The sequence below is a fragment of the Bos indicus genome, chromosome 8, assembly GCF_029378745.1.
Source record: "Bos indicus isolate NIAB-ARS_2022 breed Sahiwal x Tharparkar chromosome 8, NIAB-ARS_B.indTharparkar_mat_pri_1.0, whole genome shotgun sequence".
NCBI classification, from domain to species: domain Eukaryota; kingdom Metazoa; phylum Chordata; class Mammalia; order Artiodactyla; family Bovidae; genus Bos; species Bos indicus.
In genome coordinates this window covers 66,732,824-66,749,599 of record NC_091767.1, presented here as the reverse complement: position 1 = coordinate 66,749,599, position 16,776 = coordinate 66,732,824, and the positions used below count along the sequence as shown (strand labels likewise).

Below are 16,776 nucleotides of genomic sequence, written 5' to 3'. Positions count from 1 at the left end.
CATCTCTTAGTTTGCTGTCTTTCCAGTAGAACACTTTGTATATATAATGTAAATTAAATAGTACTGTTTATCCATGGGCCTCATACAGCAAATCATGTGACGATGGTCATGTTATTATAATTGCAGTTTTTAAATTATACATTTGTGTGCATGCATGTTTGTGCCCAGTAGTGTCTGACTCTTTGTTACCCCATGGACTGTAGCTCACCAGGCTCCTCTGTCTGTGGGATTCTCCAGGCAAAAATACTGGAGTGGCTTGCTATTTCATCCTCCAGGGGATCTTTCCCACCCAGGAATAGAACCTACATCTCCTGCATCTCCCACATTGCAGATGGATTCTTTACCACTGAGCCACCTGGGAAGATTTATACATTTAGTAATTATTTATCTAGTGCCTGTCATATGTCAGGCACAATTCTTGACATCCTCTGTATAATAATGAACAAAACAACCCAAGATACCTGCCCTCCGGAAGCTCTGTGATTGGAGGTACTCCTACTTCATGGAGAAATCAACACAAAACACAGAATTTATGCAACGTGCACAATCACCAGCATTAGTTCTTCAGCAAAGTTGGGATTTAAGTCTAAGACTTATCTCAAAGCTAAGATTCTATTAATTGTCTCAAAATCTATAAAGGATCCAAATAATGGACATAAAAACACATTCTGTAGTGTTTTATGAAGAAAAATAATATAAATATTATTTTAAATGTTAAAAAAAGGAAGAACAAATCCTCACTAAAAAGTCTGTGGACTTCCTGATGGTCCAGCGGTTAAGAGTCCGCCTGTCAATGCAGGTGACATGGATTCGATCCCTGATCTGGGAAGATTCCACATGCCACAGAGAAACTAAGTCTGTGTGCCACAACTACCTAGCCTGAGCTCCAGAACCCATGCTCCACAAAAGAAGCCAACTTGGTGAGAAGCCCACACACTGCAAAAGAGAGTAGCCACTGCGTACAGCAACCTGAGAAACTTTGAGCAAAGCAACAATGACCCAGTGCAGCCAAAAAAAGAAAAAGCTTGTGGTTTATTCCTGAATTCAACCTTTACTGAGACAAATGAAAACATCAGCACTGATTACCTTTTCATTTATTTTAGTAAGAATACCAGAAAAAATGAAAGCAAATTTGTTTTAGGGGATCTGCCAGACAATAGAAAATGGGAGCACTGAGGACAGGCAAGCATATGTCAGCCACTGAGTGTAATCCACTCACAGAAGAATCTTACCCGTCATGGATGAGTTGTTAAACCTCACTGGGGAAAGGTGAATTGGAAAGAGCCTGCAGAGAACTGAGAACACGATCCAATCTGCTTAATGGGGCTTCCCTGGTGGCTCAGATGGTAAAGAATCTGCCTGGAATGCAGGAAATCTGGGTTTGATGCCTGGGTTGGGAAGATCCCCTGGAGAAGGGAATGGCAACCCGCTCCAGTATTCTTGCCTGGAGAATTCCATGGAGCCTGGCGGGCTATAGTCCATGGTGTTGCAAAGTGTTGGACACAACTGAGCGACTTTTACCCTTACACCCTTAGTCTGCTTAATATGATGCCATTTTCTGAGGGCCAGAAAAAAAAAAAAAAAAAATCAGTGGGTAAAGCAGTTATTTTTTTCAGGCATTTGTTAGAAACCAGAGAGAATTCCCTGGACTTGAGATATCAGTAGAGAAGTTGAAATAGATCACAAGTTACTTAGTAGCGACACAATGTTGTGAATAGTGCTCTTCTCTGCCCTTTACAGCATTCTGCTTTTCTGCAATAGAGATGTACTTGGATTAATGATAATTAGGCCATGGTTTTTCTTGTCTCAGTAATTAATGTCCTGTCACTTGGGAGACAGTTTGATACAGTACCCCATTCCCACATATGTGGGTCTGGAATAGCAGGGGAAGGCATTCTGAGGAGCAAAAAAAGTATAATAATCAAAGGCTTATAATATTAAAAAGGATGAGGTATTTTTCACATTGCCTGCTTTGGTCAGTAACATGTTTAAGTATTAGAGGGGAGAGAAATTCTCATTTCAAAGTGAAAAACAAAAGTGATAAGGGGGTAAAGACTATTGTACACTTACCTTTGGCATTTGGCAAAAATCAGTGATTTTAATATTCTTAGAAGGTACCTGTTTTGCAATTTCTTAAAAAACCAAACATAAAATTGTCATATAATCCAGCCATTCTATGCCTAGATGTTACCCATGAAAAATAAATCATATATCTGAACAAAGACATGTATATGGATGTTCATAGCAGGTTTACTGATAACAGCCCAAACCAGTAAATAACGCCAATATCTGTCAACAAGTGAATGGATAAACAGAGTATGATATATCCCTACAATAGAATAATACATGACAATAAAAGGGAGTTGGTACATATAACAGCATGATTAATCTCAATTATGCTGAGGGAAAGAAGCTAGAAAAAAATACTGTGTCTATATATATGAACTCCTAGAAAATTAAAATAAATCTATCATTACAAAAAATAGTTGCATGGTGATCTAGGGGTGGGAGGAATGGGGAGAGCTGGAAGGAGGGGTTATAAAAGGGCTTGAGGAAACTTTGGGGGGTGATGGATGTGTTTGCTATTTTAATTATGCTGATTTCATGGACACACATATATCAAAATCTATGAAACTGTACACTTTCTGTGCAGTTTATTTTATGCCACTTCTACTTCAATAAAGCCTTTAAAACATTTCTGTTTTGAAAATAAAGTTTAAAACCTTGCCCAAATTTCATAGCTGTGGTCCAAAAAGCCAATGAAGAAGGCAAAATGTAATTTTAAAAATATCTCATTTTCCATCATAAAATCTCATTCTGGCTTGACAGTAGAAAATTATCTAGTCAATTTCAGATTTCTCAGGTCCTTGCAGGAATTTCTCAGTCAATGCAAGGGTTTGCTGTGGGAAGCCAAGTTCTTTGTGCATTTGTTTTTGTGTCAGGGGCTTATATGCATTATGGCGTGAGGAGTTGGTGAGGGATGGAAAGCAGCCCTTGACCCATGCTTTGCTGAATTCTGCCACTGATACCATTTCTCTACATTGTTCCTTGGCATAAAGATGTCCAGGACACCTTGGGCAGTGATACTGGACAGTCTGAGCACTTGCTTACTTCTGAGTCTTCTGGAATTGGCATGTATGTCAACTTTCTTGTAATGCTAAGAATGTTGTGTTTGGGGGCCTGCCTGCCCTACACCCTAGCCATAGCACTTACATGCCTCACATTTCATTTCAAGGACGTGAGCAAAAATGAATGAGCATAAATGAAGAGGGATATGTGCACTGATTTGAAGCTCAGTTGTTCTTCCAAGATCCACAAGGCAGAGTACCTGAGGCCATTTTCTTTCTCTTCTTAATGTGATTTGTTTTATTTATTGTTTTCTTTTGTTTATTTCTTTTTGACTTTATTGAAATGTAGTTGATTTACATTGCTGTGTTAGTTTCATGTGTACAGTAAAGTGATTCAGTTATATATATATATATATATATATATATATATAGTATTCTTTTTTACATTCTCTTTCATTATAGTTCATTACAAGATATTGAGTATAGTTCCCTGTGTTATACAGCAGGCCATTGTTGGTTTACATATTTTATACTACACGCTCAGTTTCTCAGTCTTGCCTGACTCTTTGCAACCCCATGGACTGTAGCCTGCCAGGCTTCTCTGTCCATGGGATTTCCCAGGCAAGAATACTGGAGAAGGTTGCCATTTCCTCCTTCAGGGGATCTTCCCTGCCCAGGGATTGAACCCACATCTCCTGTGTCTCCTGCATTGGGAGGCAAATTCTTTACCACTGGCCACCTGGGCAGCCTGTTTTATACACAGCAGTGTATACATGTTAATCCAAAACTCCTAAATTGTCCCTCTCCCTACCTCTCCTTTTGTAACCACAAATTTATTTTCTATGTTTGTGAGTCTATTTCCATTTTGTAAATAAGTTCATTTGTATCTTTTTTTAAATTAATTTTTTATTTCTTTTTCAGATTTTTTTTTTTTTTTTTTGATGTGGGACATTTTTAAAGTCTTCATTGAATTTCTTACAATATTGCTTCTGTTTTGTTTTGATTTTTTGGCTATGTGGCAAGTGGGATCTTAACTCCCTGACCAGGGATTGAACCCTCACCCCCTGAAGTCTTTACCCCTGGACTACCAGGGAAGTCCATTTTTTTTTTTTTTAAAGATTCCACATATAAATGATATCATATGGTACATATCTTTGTCTGGCTTACTTCACTTAATATGAAAATCTCTAGGCCCATTCATGTTCCTGCAAATGATATTATTTCATTCTTTTTTTATGACTGAGTAATCTTTAAAAGATGGGAATACCAGACCACCTGACCTGCCTCCTGAGAAATCTGTATGCAGGTTTCCAAATCAGAAAAGTAGTACTTCAAGGCTGTATATTAGGAACTGGAGCTTATCTCACTCACCTTTGTCCTACTCTTTGCAATTGCCCTAGCCCCTGCCAACCTGCAAACCCACTTAATCATGCCTGTCTGTGTATAAAAACTCTGTAACCCCTTTGTTCAGGCCTCAAAGCTTGGAGTGTTAACTCCCCTGGGCCTACCAGCATAATAAACCTGAGTTCTCCAATTCTCCAAGGGAGCATCAGATAGGGAGACCTGGGTACTCGGGAAAAGGGAGGTATTGTGACAACCTTTGAGTGATTGTGTTTGCATGATTGTTGATTGAAGGAAGTGAAAGTGAGCTCCTCAGTCCTTGGACTATGGAGCCTGAGAGGGTCCAAAACCTGCAGTCCCGCATGCGTGGTCCTAAGATGATGGAGGAATAGGAAGGGGAGACCACTTTCTCCCCCACAAATTCATCAAAAGAACATTTGAACGCTGAGTAAATTCCACAAAACAGCTTCTGAATGCTGGCAGAGGACATCAGGCACCCAAAAAAGCAGCCCATTGTCTTCGAAAGGAGGTAGGAAAAAATATAAAAGATAAAAAAAGAGATAAAAGAGGTAGGGATGGAGATCTGTCCCAGGAAGGGAGTCTTAAAAAAGAGAGAAGTTTCCAAACACCAGGAAACACTCTCACTGGTGAGTCCGTGGCAAACCTTGGAACCTCATAGGGCAACATAACCGGGAAGAAAAATAAATAAATAATTAAAACCCACAGATTACATGCCCAACAGTAACTCCCAGTGGAGAAGCAGCGTAGACACCCGCATCAGCCACTAGCAAGCGGGGGCTGGGCAGGGAGGCGTGGGCTGCATTGCTTAGAGTAAGGACCGGGCCTGAATGCCTCGAGGGCAATCTGAGGGAACTAACTTGAGATAGCAAAGCAGCCTGTGGGATAGCTATCCCGCAAAAAGCCCTAACCTAAGACACCACCAGGCCCGCTCACAGAACAAAGGACTAAGCAGAGTTAGCCAGCTGTGGACCGGTCCATCCCATGCCAGAGACAGGCAGGCGAGGGCAGCTAGAGCTGGAAGAGGGCAATCGCGGCCCCGGAGAGGCATCATCTACCAAACTGCAAGCAGGCTTCGTGGCTAACCAAGATGTCTTGGGATTCTGGATGATTGACATCCGCCGGGAGGGTCACAGCCAGAGATCAGCTCCCCAGAAGAGACACACGGCACACCTGAGAAGGTGCGCCAGTTGTACACCCAGAAAACCAAGCGGCAGGGATGGGGGAGGCAATAAGTTGCAGCGACCATGCTTGCCAAGCACCTGGTCACCTGAGCTGCTCAGACCTGGGAAGGGCACAAAATGCAGGCCAAACTGCATCTGCGCCTTTATGGAGTACCCAACTACCTGAACCTGAATGGATTAGACCCGGGAAGTGCATACAACCCAGGGCCGGCCTCAGATAGTTCCTAGCAGAGCAACCTAGAGCCTAAGCAGTGTAGACAGGGAAAGCACACATGCTGTGAGCGGGGGCAAACCCAGTGTGGCTGAGACACTGCGAGCACATGCCAGTGTTACTTGTTTGCAGTGTTTCTCGCTCCCCACAGCACGACTGAACAAGTGAGCCTAAAAAAGTGTCCACCACTGCCCCCTTGTGTCAGGGAAGAAATTAGACACTGAAGAGACCAGCAAACAGAAGAAGCTAAAACAAACAGGGGGACCATCTTGGAAGTGACAGGTGCAATAGATTAAAACTTTGTAGTTAGCACCGTCTACATAGGAAGGGGCCTATAGATCTTGAGAAGTATAAACTGGATCAAGGAACTATCTGATAATGAACTGACCTCACACTGTCCACAACAACAGCAGAGAAAGTCCCAGATATATTTTTACTCTTATCATTCTTTAAATTCTTATTATTTATTTTTTTTATTTTTAAGTCTTCTATTCAGCCCTGGGTGTTCTTTGGAAGGAATGATGCTAATGCTGAAGCTCCAGTACTTTGGCCACCTCATGCAAAGAGTTGATTCATTGGAAAAGACTCTGATGCTGGGAGGGATTGGGGGCAGGAGGAGAAGGGGATGGCAGAGGATGAGATGGCTGGGTGGCATCACTGACTCGATGGACGTATGAGTGAACTCCAGGAGTTGGTGATGGACAGGGAGTCCTGGTGTGCTGTGATTCATGGGGTCGCAGAGTTGGGCACAACTGAGCAACTGAACTGAGCTGAACTGAACTGATTACTCCTTTAATTTTCATTTTTATAACCTACTATTACTTTGCAAAAAAGAAAAACCCTATTTTTTAAAGCAAACTTCATATATATATATTATAATTTTTGTGACTTTGTTTTTTTCTTTAATATTGTATTTTTGAGACTCCAACCTCTACTCTAGATTTTTAATCTTTGCTTTTTGGTATTTGTTATCAATTTTGTACCTTTAAGAACCCAATCTTCAGTAACCATTTTTACTTGAGAGTGAGATTACTGGCTTGACTGCTTTCTCCCCCTTTGGACTCTCCTTTTTCTCCACCAGCTCACCTCTATCTCCTCCCTCCCCCTTCTCTTCCCTATCCAACTCTGTGAATCTCTTTGTGTGTTCTGGACTGTGGAAAACACTTAGGGAACTGATTACTGGCTGGATCTGTCTCTCTCCTTTTTATTCCCCCCTTTATCCTCCTGGCCACCTCTGTCTCCTTCCTCCCTCTTCTCTTCTCTGTATAACTCTGTTAACATCTCTGAGCAGTCCAGACTGTGGAGAGCACATAAGGAAGTAATTACTGGCTAGCTTGCTCTCTCCTCTTTTGATTCCCCCTTTTCTCCTCTTGGTCACCTCTATATTCCTCCTCCCTCTTCTCTTCTCCATGTAACTCTGTGAACCTCTCTGGGTGTCCCTCACTGTGGAGAAACTTTTCATCTATAACCTAGATGTTTTATCATTGGTGCTGTATAGATGGAGAAGTCTTGAGGCTACTGTAAGAATACAACTGAAAACTAGAGGCAGGAGGCTTAAGTCCAAATCCTGAGAACACCAGAGAACTCCTGACTCCAGGGAACATTAATTGATAGGACCTCATCAAATGCCTCCATACCTACACTTAAACCAAGCACTATCCAAGGGCCAACAAGTTCCAGAGCAAGACATACCGTGCAAATTCTCCAGCAACACAGGAACATAGCCCTGAGCTTCAATATACTGGCTGCCCAAAGTCGCATCAAGCTCATTGACATCTGATAACTCATTACTGGACACTTCATTGCACTCCAAAGAGAAGAAATCCAGCTCTACCCACCAGAACACTGACACAAGCTTCCCTAACCAGGAAACCTTGACAAACCACCCGTCCAACCCCACCCACAGTGAGGAAACTCCACAATAAAGAGAACTCCACAAACTGCCAGAATACATAAAGGCCACCCCAAACACAGCAATATAAACAAGATGAAGAGGCAGAGAAATACCCAGCAGGTAAAGGAACAGGATAAATGCCCACCAAACCAAACAAAAGAGGAAGAGATAGGGAATCTACCTGATAAAGAATTCCGAATAATGATAGTGAAAATGATCCAAAATCTTGAAAACAAAATGGAGTTACATAAATAGCCTGGAGACAAGGATTGAGAAGATGTAAAAAAGGTTTAACTGGGACCTAGAGGAAATAAAAAAGAATCAATATATAATGAATAATGCAATAAATGAGATAAAAAACAATCTGGAGGGAACCAACAGTAGAATAACAGAGGCAGAAGATAGAATACGTGAGGTAGAAGATAGAATGGAAGAAATAAATGAAAAAGAGAGGAAAAAAGAAAAATGAATTAAAAGAAATGAGGACAATCTCAGAGACCTCTGGGACAATGTTAAATGCCCCAACATTCGAATCATAGGAGTCCCAGAAAAAGAAGACAAAAAGAAAGACCATGAGAAAATACTTAAGGAGATAATAGTTGAAAACTTCCCTAAAATGGGGAAGGAAATAATCACCCAAGTCCAAGAAACCCAGAGAGTCCCAAACAGGATAAACCCAAGGAGAAACACCCCAAGACACATATTAATCAAATTAACAAAGATCAAACACAAAGAACAAATATTAAAAGCAGGAAGGGAAAAACAACAAATAACACACAAGGGGATTCCCATAAGGATAATAGCTGATCTTTCAATAGAAACTCTTCAGGCCAGGAGGGAATGCCAGGACATACTTAAAGTGATGAAAGAAAATAACCTACAGCCCAGATTACTGTACCCAGTAACGATCTCATTCAAATGTGAAGGAGAAATCAAAAGCTTTGCAGACAAGCAAAAGCTGAGAGAATTCAGCACCACCAAACCAGCTCTCCAACAAATGCTAAAGGATCTTCTCTGGACAGGAAACATAGAAAGGGTGTATAAACTCGAACCCAAAACAATAAAGTAAGTGGCAACACAATCATACTTATCAATAAGTACCTTAAATGTAAATGGATTGAATGCCCCAACCAAAAGACAAAGACTGGCTGAATGGATACAAAAACAAGACCCCTATATATGTTGTCTCCAAGAGACCCACCTCAAACAAGGAACACATACAGACTGAAAGTGAAGGGCTGGACAAAGATATTCCATGCAAATAGAGACCAAAAGAAAGCAAGAGTAGCAATACTCATATCAGATAAACTAGACTTTAAAACAAAGGCTGAGAAAAGAGACAAAGAAGGACAGTACATAATGATCAAAGGATCAATCCAAGAAGAAGATATAATAATTATAAATATATATTCACCCAACATAGGAGCACCACAATATGCAAGACAAATGCTAACAAGTATGAAAGGGGAAATTAACAATAACACAATAATAGTGGGAGACTTTAATGCCCCATTCACACCTAGGGATAGATCAATAAACAGAAAATTAACAAGGAAACACAAACTTTAACTGACACAATAGACCAGTTAGACCTAATTGATATGTATAGGACATTTCACCCCAAAACAATGAATTTCACGTTTAAACCTGTGGGACACTGTAAAAGCAGTGCTAAGGGGAAGGTTCATAGCAATACAGGCATACCTTAAGAAACAAGAAAAAAGTGAAATAAATAACCTAACTCTACACCTAAAGCAACTAGAAAAGGAAGAAATGAAGAACCCTAATGTTAGTAGAAGGAAAGAAATCTTAAAAATTAGGGCAGAAATAAATGCAAAAGAAACAAAAGAGACCATAGCAAATATCAACAAAGCCAAAAGCTGGTTCTTTGAGAAGATAAATAAAATTGACAAACCATTAGCCAGACTCATCAAGAAACAAAGGGAGAAAAATCAAATCAATAAAATTAGAAATAAAAATGGAGAGATCACAACAGACAACACAGAAATACAAAGGATCATAAGAGACTACTATTAGCAATTATATGCCAATAAAATGGACAACTTGAAAGAAATGGACAAATTCTTAGAAAAGTACAACTCTCCAAAACTGAACCAAGAAGAAATAGGAAATCTTAACAGACCCATCACAAGCACGGAAATTGAAACTGTAATCAGAAATCTTCCAGCAAACAGAAGCCCAGGACCAGATGGATTCACAGCTAAATTCTAGCAAAAATTTAGAGAAGAGCTAATACCTATCTTACTCAAACTCTTCCAGAAAATTTAAGAGGAAGGTAGACTTCCAAACTCATTCTATGAGGCTACCATCACCCTAATACCAAAACCTGACAAAGATCCCACAAAAAAAGAAAACTACAGGCCAATATCACTGATGAACATAGATGCAAAAATCCTTAACAAAATTCTAGCAAACAAAACCCAACGACACATTAAAAAGATCATACATCATGCCAAGTGGGCTTTATCTCAGGGATGCAAGGATTCTTCAATATCCACAAATCAAGCAATGTAATACACCACATTAACAAATTGAAAAATAAAAATCATATGATTATCTCAATAGATGCAGAGAAAGCCTTTGACAAAATTCAACATCCATTTATGATAAAAACCCTCCAGAAAGAAGGAATAGAAGGAACATACCTCAACATAATAAAAGCTATATATGACAAACCCACAGCAAATATTATCCTCAATGGTGAAAAATTGAAACATTTCCCCTAAAGTCAGGAACAAGACAAGGGTGCCCACTTTCACCACTACTATTCAACATAGTTTTGGACGTTTTGGCCACAGCAATCAGAGCAGAAAAAGAAATAAGAGGAATCCAAATTGGAAAAGAAGGAGTAAAACTCTCACTGTTTGCAGATGACATGATCCTCTACATAGAAAACCCTAAAGACTCCACCAGAAAATTACTAGAGCTAATCAATGAATGTAGTAAAGTTGCAGGATATAAAATCAACACACAGAAATCCCTTGCATTCCTGTACACTAATAATGAGAACATAGAAACAGAAATTAATGAAATAATTCCATTCACCATTGCAATGAAAAGAATAAAATACTTAGGAATATATCTACCTAAAGAAACAAAAGACCTATATATAGCAAACTATAAAACACTGGTGAAATAAATCAAAGAGGACATTATTAGATGGAGAAATATACCATGTTCATGGATTGGAAGAATCAATATAGCGAAAATGAGTATACTACCCAAAGCAATCCATAGATTCAATGCAATCCCTATGAAGCTACCAACGTTTTTGTTTTTTTTTTCCCCCCACAGAGCTAGAACAAATAATTTCACGAGTTGTATGGAAATACAAAAAAACCTCGAATAGCCAAGCAATCTTGAGAAAGAAGAATGGAACTGGAGGAATCAACGTGCCTGATTTCAGGCTCTACTACAAAGCTATAGTCATCAAGACAGTATGGTACTGGCACAAAGACAGAAATATAGATCAGTGGAACAAAATAGAAAGCCCAGAGGTAAATCCACGCACCAATGGACATCTTATCTTTAACAAAGGAGGCAAGAATATACAATGGAGAAAAGACAATCTTTTTAACAAGTGGTGCTGGGAAAACTGGTCAACCACTTGTAAAAGAATGAAACTAGAACACTTTCTAATACCATACACAAAAATAAACTCAAAATGGATTAAAGATCTAAAAGTAAGACCAGAAACTATAAAACTCCTAGAGGAGAACATAGGCAAAACACTCTCCGACATAAATCACAGCAGGATCCTCTATGACCCACCTCCCAAAATATTGGAAATAAAAGCAAAAATAAACAAATGAGACCCAATTAAAATTAAAAGCTTCTGCACAACCAAGGAAACTATAAGCAAGGTGAAAAGACAGCCTTCAGAATGGGAGAAAATAATAGCAAATGAAGCAACTGACAAAGAATTAATCTCAAAAATATACAAGCAACTCCTGCAGCTCAATCCCAGAAAAATAAACGACCCAATCAAAAAATGGGCCAAAAAACTAAACAGACATTTCTTCAAATAAGACATACAGATGGCTAACAAACACATGAAAAGATGCTCAACATCACTCATTATCAGAGAAATGCAAATCAAAATCACAATGAGGTACCATTTCACGCCAGTCAGAATGGCTGCTATCCAAAAGTCTACAAGCAATAAATGCTGGAGAGGGTGTGGAGAAAAGGGTACCTTCTTACATTGTTGGTGGGAATGCAAACTAGTACAAGGACTATGGAGAACAGTGTGGAGATTCCTTAAAAAAACTGGAAATAGAACTGCCATACGACCCAGCAATTCCACTGCTGGGCATACACACCGAGGAAACCAGAATTGAAAGAGACACATGTACCCCAATGTTCATTGCAGCACTGTATATAATAGCCAGGACATGGAAGCAACCTAGATGTCCTTCAGCAGATGAATGGATAAGAAAGCTGTGGTACATATACACAATGGAGTATTACTAAGCTATTAAAAAGAATACATTTGAAGCAGTTCTAATGAGGTGGATGAAACTGGAGCCTATTATTCAGATTGAAGTAAGCCAGAAAGAAAAACACCAATAGAGTATACTAATGCATATATATGGAATTTAGAAATATGGTAATGATAACCCTGTATGTGAGACAGCAAAAGAGACACAGATGTATAGAACAGTCTTTTGAACTCTGTGGGAGAGGGTGAGGGTGGGATGATTTGGGAGAATGGCATTGAAACATGTATATTATCATATGTGAAAGGAATCACCAGTCCAGGTTCGATGCACGATACTGGATGCTTGGGGCTGGTACACTGGGATGACCCAGAGGGATAGGATGGGGAGAGAGGTGGGAGGGGCGTTCAGGATGGGGAACACATGTACACCCATGGCGGATTCATGTCAATGTATGGCAAAACCAATACAATATTTTAAAGTAAAAGAAAAAAAAAAAAGAAATCTGACCCCCTCCCTAAAAAAGTTGTATTACAGAATATTTAAATAAATTCCTCCTCCCCTCTCCCCCAACCATAAAAGAAAAATAAAAGAAAAAAACCCTGTGGTTCCATGACGACCTCATAAGGCTGAAAGGTGGTGCCAGTCTCTGGGGGATTTGATTCCTCCCTGAGAGGCTGGTCCGGGTCAGGGATTTATACCGACCTGCCAGTGCTAAGAGGTGTCTTAAATCTCCCTCAGGATAGCAGCCAGGCAGATGAAAAATGAATGTGAATGTGTGTGTAGCCTGATTCACTTGCACTTGAGGCTCGGTTGTGCAGCTTCAGAGCCTTCGTCTCTAAGGAGTCTGAGTGGGCCCTAGCTTGCGGTTCCATGGTGACGTCATATGGCTCAAGGTGGTGTCTGCTTCTGGGGCACCCAGTCCCTCCCTGTGGGACAGATCCGGATCAGGGGTTTATACTGATCCCCCAATGCTAAGAGGTACCTAAGTTCCCCCTGGGGATGCAGTAAAGTGGGCACCTGAATGGTCTCCTCTTTTGAGGGGGCACCCACCCTTGTTTGTCTTTGCACCACTGACTCAGGGCGGGATACACAGGGAGGGAGAAATTATTGGTTACCAGTTATTCTTTTGTCTACTGACTCCTTGAGCTGACATCTAAGAGATTTAGGTTTTCTTCAAAACCCTGCCAGGCAGATTACATTTGTCAACATGGGGAGAAGTTCCTCTAAGCCAACAGTTTTAGATGGCATGATAAAGAAATTTAAGAAGGGTTTTGTAGGAGATTATGGAGTCAAGATGACCCCCAGGGAGCTTTAATTTGTGTGAGCTCAATTGGCCATCCTTTGACATTGGAAGGCCGCCAGAGGGCACTCTCGACCTGCCCACTGTCCAAGCAGTACACCAGGTAGTCACTGGGACTCCAAGACATCCAGATCAATTTCCACACATAGAGGCCTAGCTTCTAATAGCACAGACCCTTCCCCCACGGGCAAGATTTTGCATGAATGGACAGGGACAGAGTAGGGTATTTGTGGCCCAACCACTCAGAAAAAAGAAAAAAGAAGGAAAAAAACCCTATATTCCAGGGAGATCCAGTGGAAGACCCACTACTGCCCCCACCATATGTTTCCCTGACTCCACAAGCCCCAACACAGCCAGCGCTGGACCCATTGCCAGACAATCCACCTCCCTGTGTGTCCCCTGCATCACCTCATGAGCAAGAATCCAGCTCCAAGCCAGTAGGGAAGTGGCTCTGCTTGGCCAAACGATCTAACCAGCTGGCTGTGGCCCATCAGATGCCACTGCAAGAAACTCAAGGTCCTCAACAAGTGAACGAAGATGGCTCAGTCCAGCCTGGTCGCTCCATCCTCTATTACCAGCCCTTCAGCACTGCTGATCTCCTAAACTGGAAACACTGTAACCCAGCATACTCTGATAAACCACAGGCTATGATTGACCTCCTAGAGTCCATTTCCCACACCCATCAGCCTACATGGGATGACTGTCACCAGCTCCTTATGTCTCTCTTCACCACTGAGGAAAGGCAATGCATCTCAACAGAAACCCAAAAATGACTCCGAGGACAAGCCCCTGCAGAGGTCTTAGATGTAGAAGGATAGGCATGAGAAGCGATGCCAGAGATGAGATCTGATTGGGATTTCAATACCAGAGAAGGACAAGAAACCCGGAGTCACTACTGCGATGCCCCTCTACATGGACTTTGAGGGGGGCCGAAAAAGCCTACCAATATGTCCAAAATTACAACGATAAACCAAAAAGTGGATGAGACCCCCACCGATTTCTGTGAAAGACTGTGTGAAGCATTCCGGACATACACCCCATTTGACCCTGAAATAGCCAAGAATCAACAGATGATTAGCACTGCCTTTGTGGCTCAATCCTATGCAGACATCCAACTAAAGCTTCAAAAGCTGGAAGGCTTCACTGGGATGAATGCCACTCAGCTCCTAGAGGTAACAAATAGAAGTCTTTGTGAACTGAGACTGTGAAGCCCGACGAAAAACAGATAAAATGAAACAGAAGGCAGCCCAGCTAGCAGCAACATTGAGGAGCTCAGATCCAGGGAAACAGACTGGTTCCTTTATGGAAAGGGGAAACTAAGAAAAGACCACCACTATGCTACGACCAGTGTGCCCATTGCAAAGAGACTGGACACTGGAAAAATGAGTGCCCCCATTGCAGAGGGACATCTAAAGGGTGGAAGAAGTTCACTCAACCCAACAAAGAAAGGTACCAAAACCTTATTGGCCTGGCCAGAGCAGAATCAGGCTAGGGAAGACTGGGCTCCCTGATCCTGGGCCCCTGGGAGCCCACGGTCATGATGAAAGTAGGGGGCCAATCAATGACTTTTATGGTGGATACTGGAACTGAACATTCTGTGGTAACTACACCTGTAGCTCCCCTCACAGGCTGAATAACAGCTATTTTGGGGGCCACCGGGGACATGGTACCCATTCATTTTGCAAGACCCGTTCGTGTCAGCGAGGGGGCCATCTGGTGACTCATGAATTTCTGTACTTATGGGAATGCCCCCATTTCCTTGCTGGGTAGAGACTTACTGACAAAACTGGGGGCACAAATCATCTTTGCCCACAGAAAGCCTGGGAGCCTCACCTTGGGGAGCCAATTGGCTCTGATGATGGCCATGACTGTGCCCAGGGAAGATGAATGGCATCTCTCTCTCTCAGGGAGGGAACAAATAAATCCCCCCAGACTGCTAAAAGAATTCCCTGATGTCTGGTCTGAGAGGGGGCCCCCAGATTTGGCCAAAAACCATGCCCCCATTGTAGTGGACCTGAGGCCAGGAGCCACTCCTGTTAGACAAAAACAATATCCAGTAACACAAGAGGCATGCCTGGGAATTTGGGACCACATCCAGCGACTACGAGATGCCGAGACCCTAACTGAATGTCAGTCTTCCTGGAACACTCCGCTATTACCAGTCAAAAAGTCTAGAGGGAATGACAATTGCCCCATCCAGGACCTCCACGCCATCAACAGTGGAGTGATCACCATCCATCTAGTGGTCCCAAATCCCTACACTCTCCTGAGTCTCTTACCCACTCATGCAAGCTGGTTCACCTGCCTTGATCTCAAGGACGCTTTCTTCTGCCTCCAGCTGTCACCAGCCAGCTAGCCCTTGTTTGCCTTTGAATGGGAAGACCCAAACACTGGGAGAAAGACACAGCTGACTTGGACTCGACTGCCACAGGCTTCAAAAACTCATGTACCCTGTTTTGTGAAGCCCTGGCTGTGGACCTTGCTGCCTTTCCAGGAGAAACTTTAAACTGCACCCTACTCCAGTATTTGGAACGACCTGTTGCTAGCCAGTCCCACCCAAGGGGACTGCTGGAGAGGCACCAAAGATCTGTTGGCTCTACTCTCCACCACAGGATAAATGTGCCACGGAAAAAGGCTCAGACAGGAGGTCAAGCACTTGGGTTTTGTCATCTCAAAAGGGCATCCAGCACTCAGACATGAGAGGAAGCAAGCCATCTGTTCAATACTTCAGCCGAACACCAAGAAAGAAGTCCATGGGGCTGCTGGATTCTGCTGGCTCTGGATACCAGGTTTCTCTGAAACTGCCAAGCCTTTGTTTAAAGCCACAGCAGGGTCTGGTAAGGACCTCCAATAGTGGGGACCTGAACAAGAAAAGGTGTTCGAAGAGATAGACTCTTGACCAGCGCTCCAGCATTAGAGCTGCCATGTGACATGGGACTTTGTACATGAGAAAAAAATCACACCGCATGGGGGGGTTCTCACAAAAACAATTGGTCCATGGCAGCGCCCAGTGGCATACCTGTCCAAACGATTATATCCAGGGGCCGCGGGATGGCCGCCATGCCTCTGGGTGTTAGCTGCCATTTTGGTTTTGGTCAGAGAAGCAGATAAGCTTACTATAGGACTTTGACTGTGTGGATCAAAATAAACTGGAAAATTCTGAAAGAGATGGAAATACCAGACTGCCTGACCTGTCTCTTGAGAAATCTGTATGCAGGTCAGGAAGCAACAGTTAGAACTGGACATGGAACAACAGACTGGTTCCAAATTTAGAAAAAGGAGTACATCAAAGCTATA

The 16,776-nt window shown here is 42.0% G+C and overlaps 1 protein-coding gene across 1 annotated transcript; it reads left to right on the top strand.

The window, feature by feature from the left end:
- The first annotated feature begins 14,826 nt into the window (after positions 1–14,826).
- On the top strand, positions 14,827–16,506 carry LOC109562533 (uncharacterized). The gene is given in 2 exon segments (XM_070794851.1): positions 14,827–15,905; positions 15,908–16,506. Coding segments are annotated over 2 exon segments (975 nt in total). The 5' UTR covers positions 14,827–15,202; the 3' UTR covers positions 16,180–16,506.
- Positions 16,507–16,776: the final 270 nt, after the last annotated feature.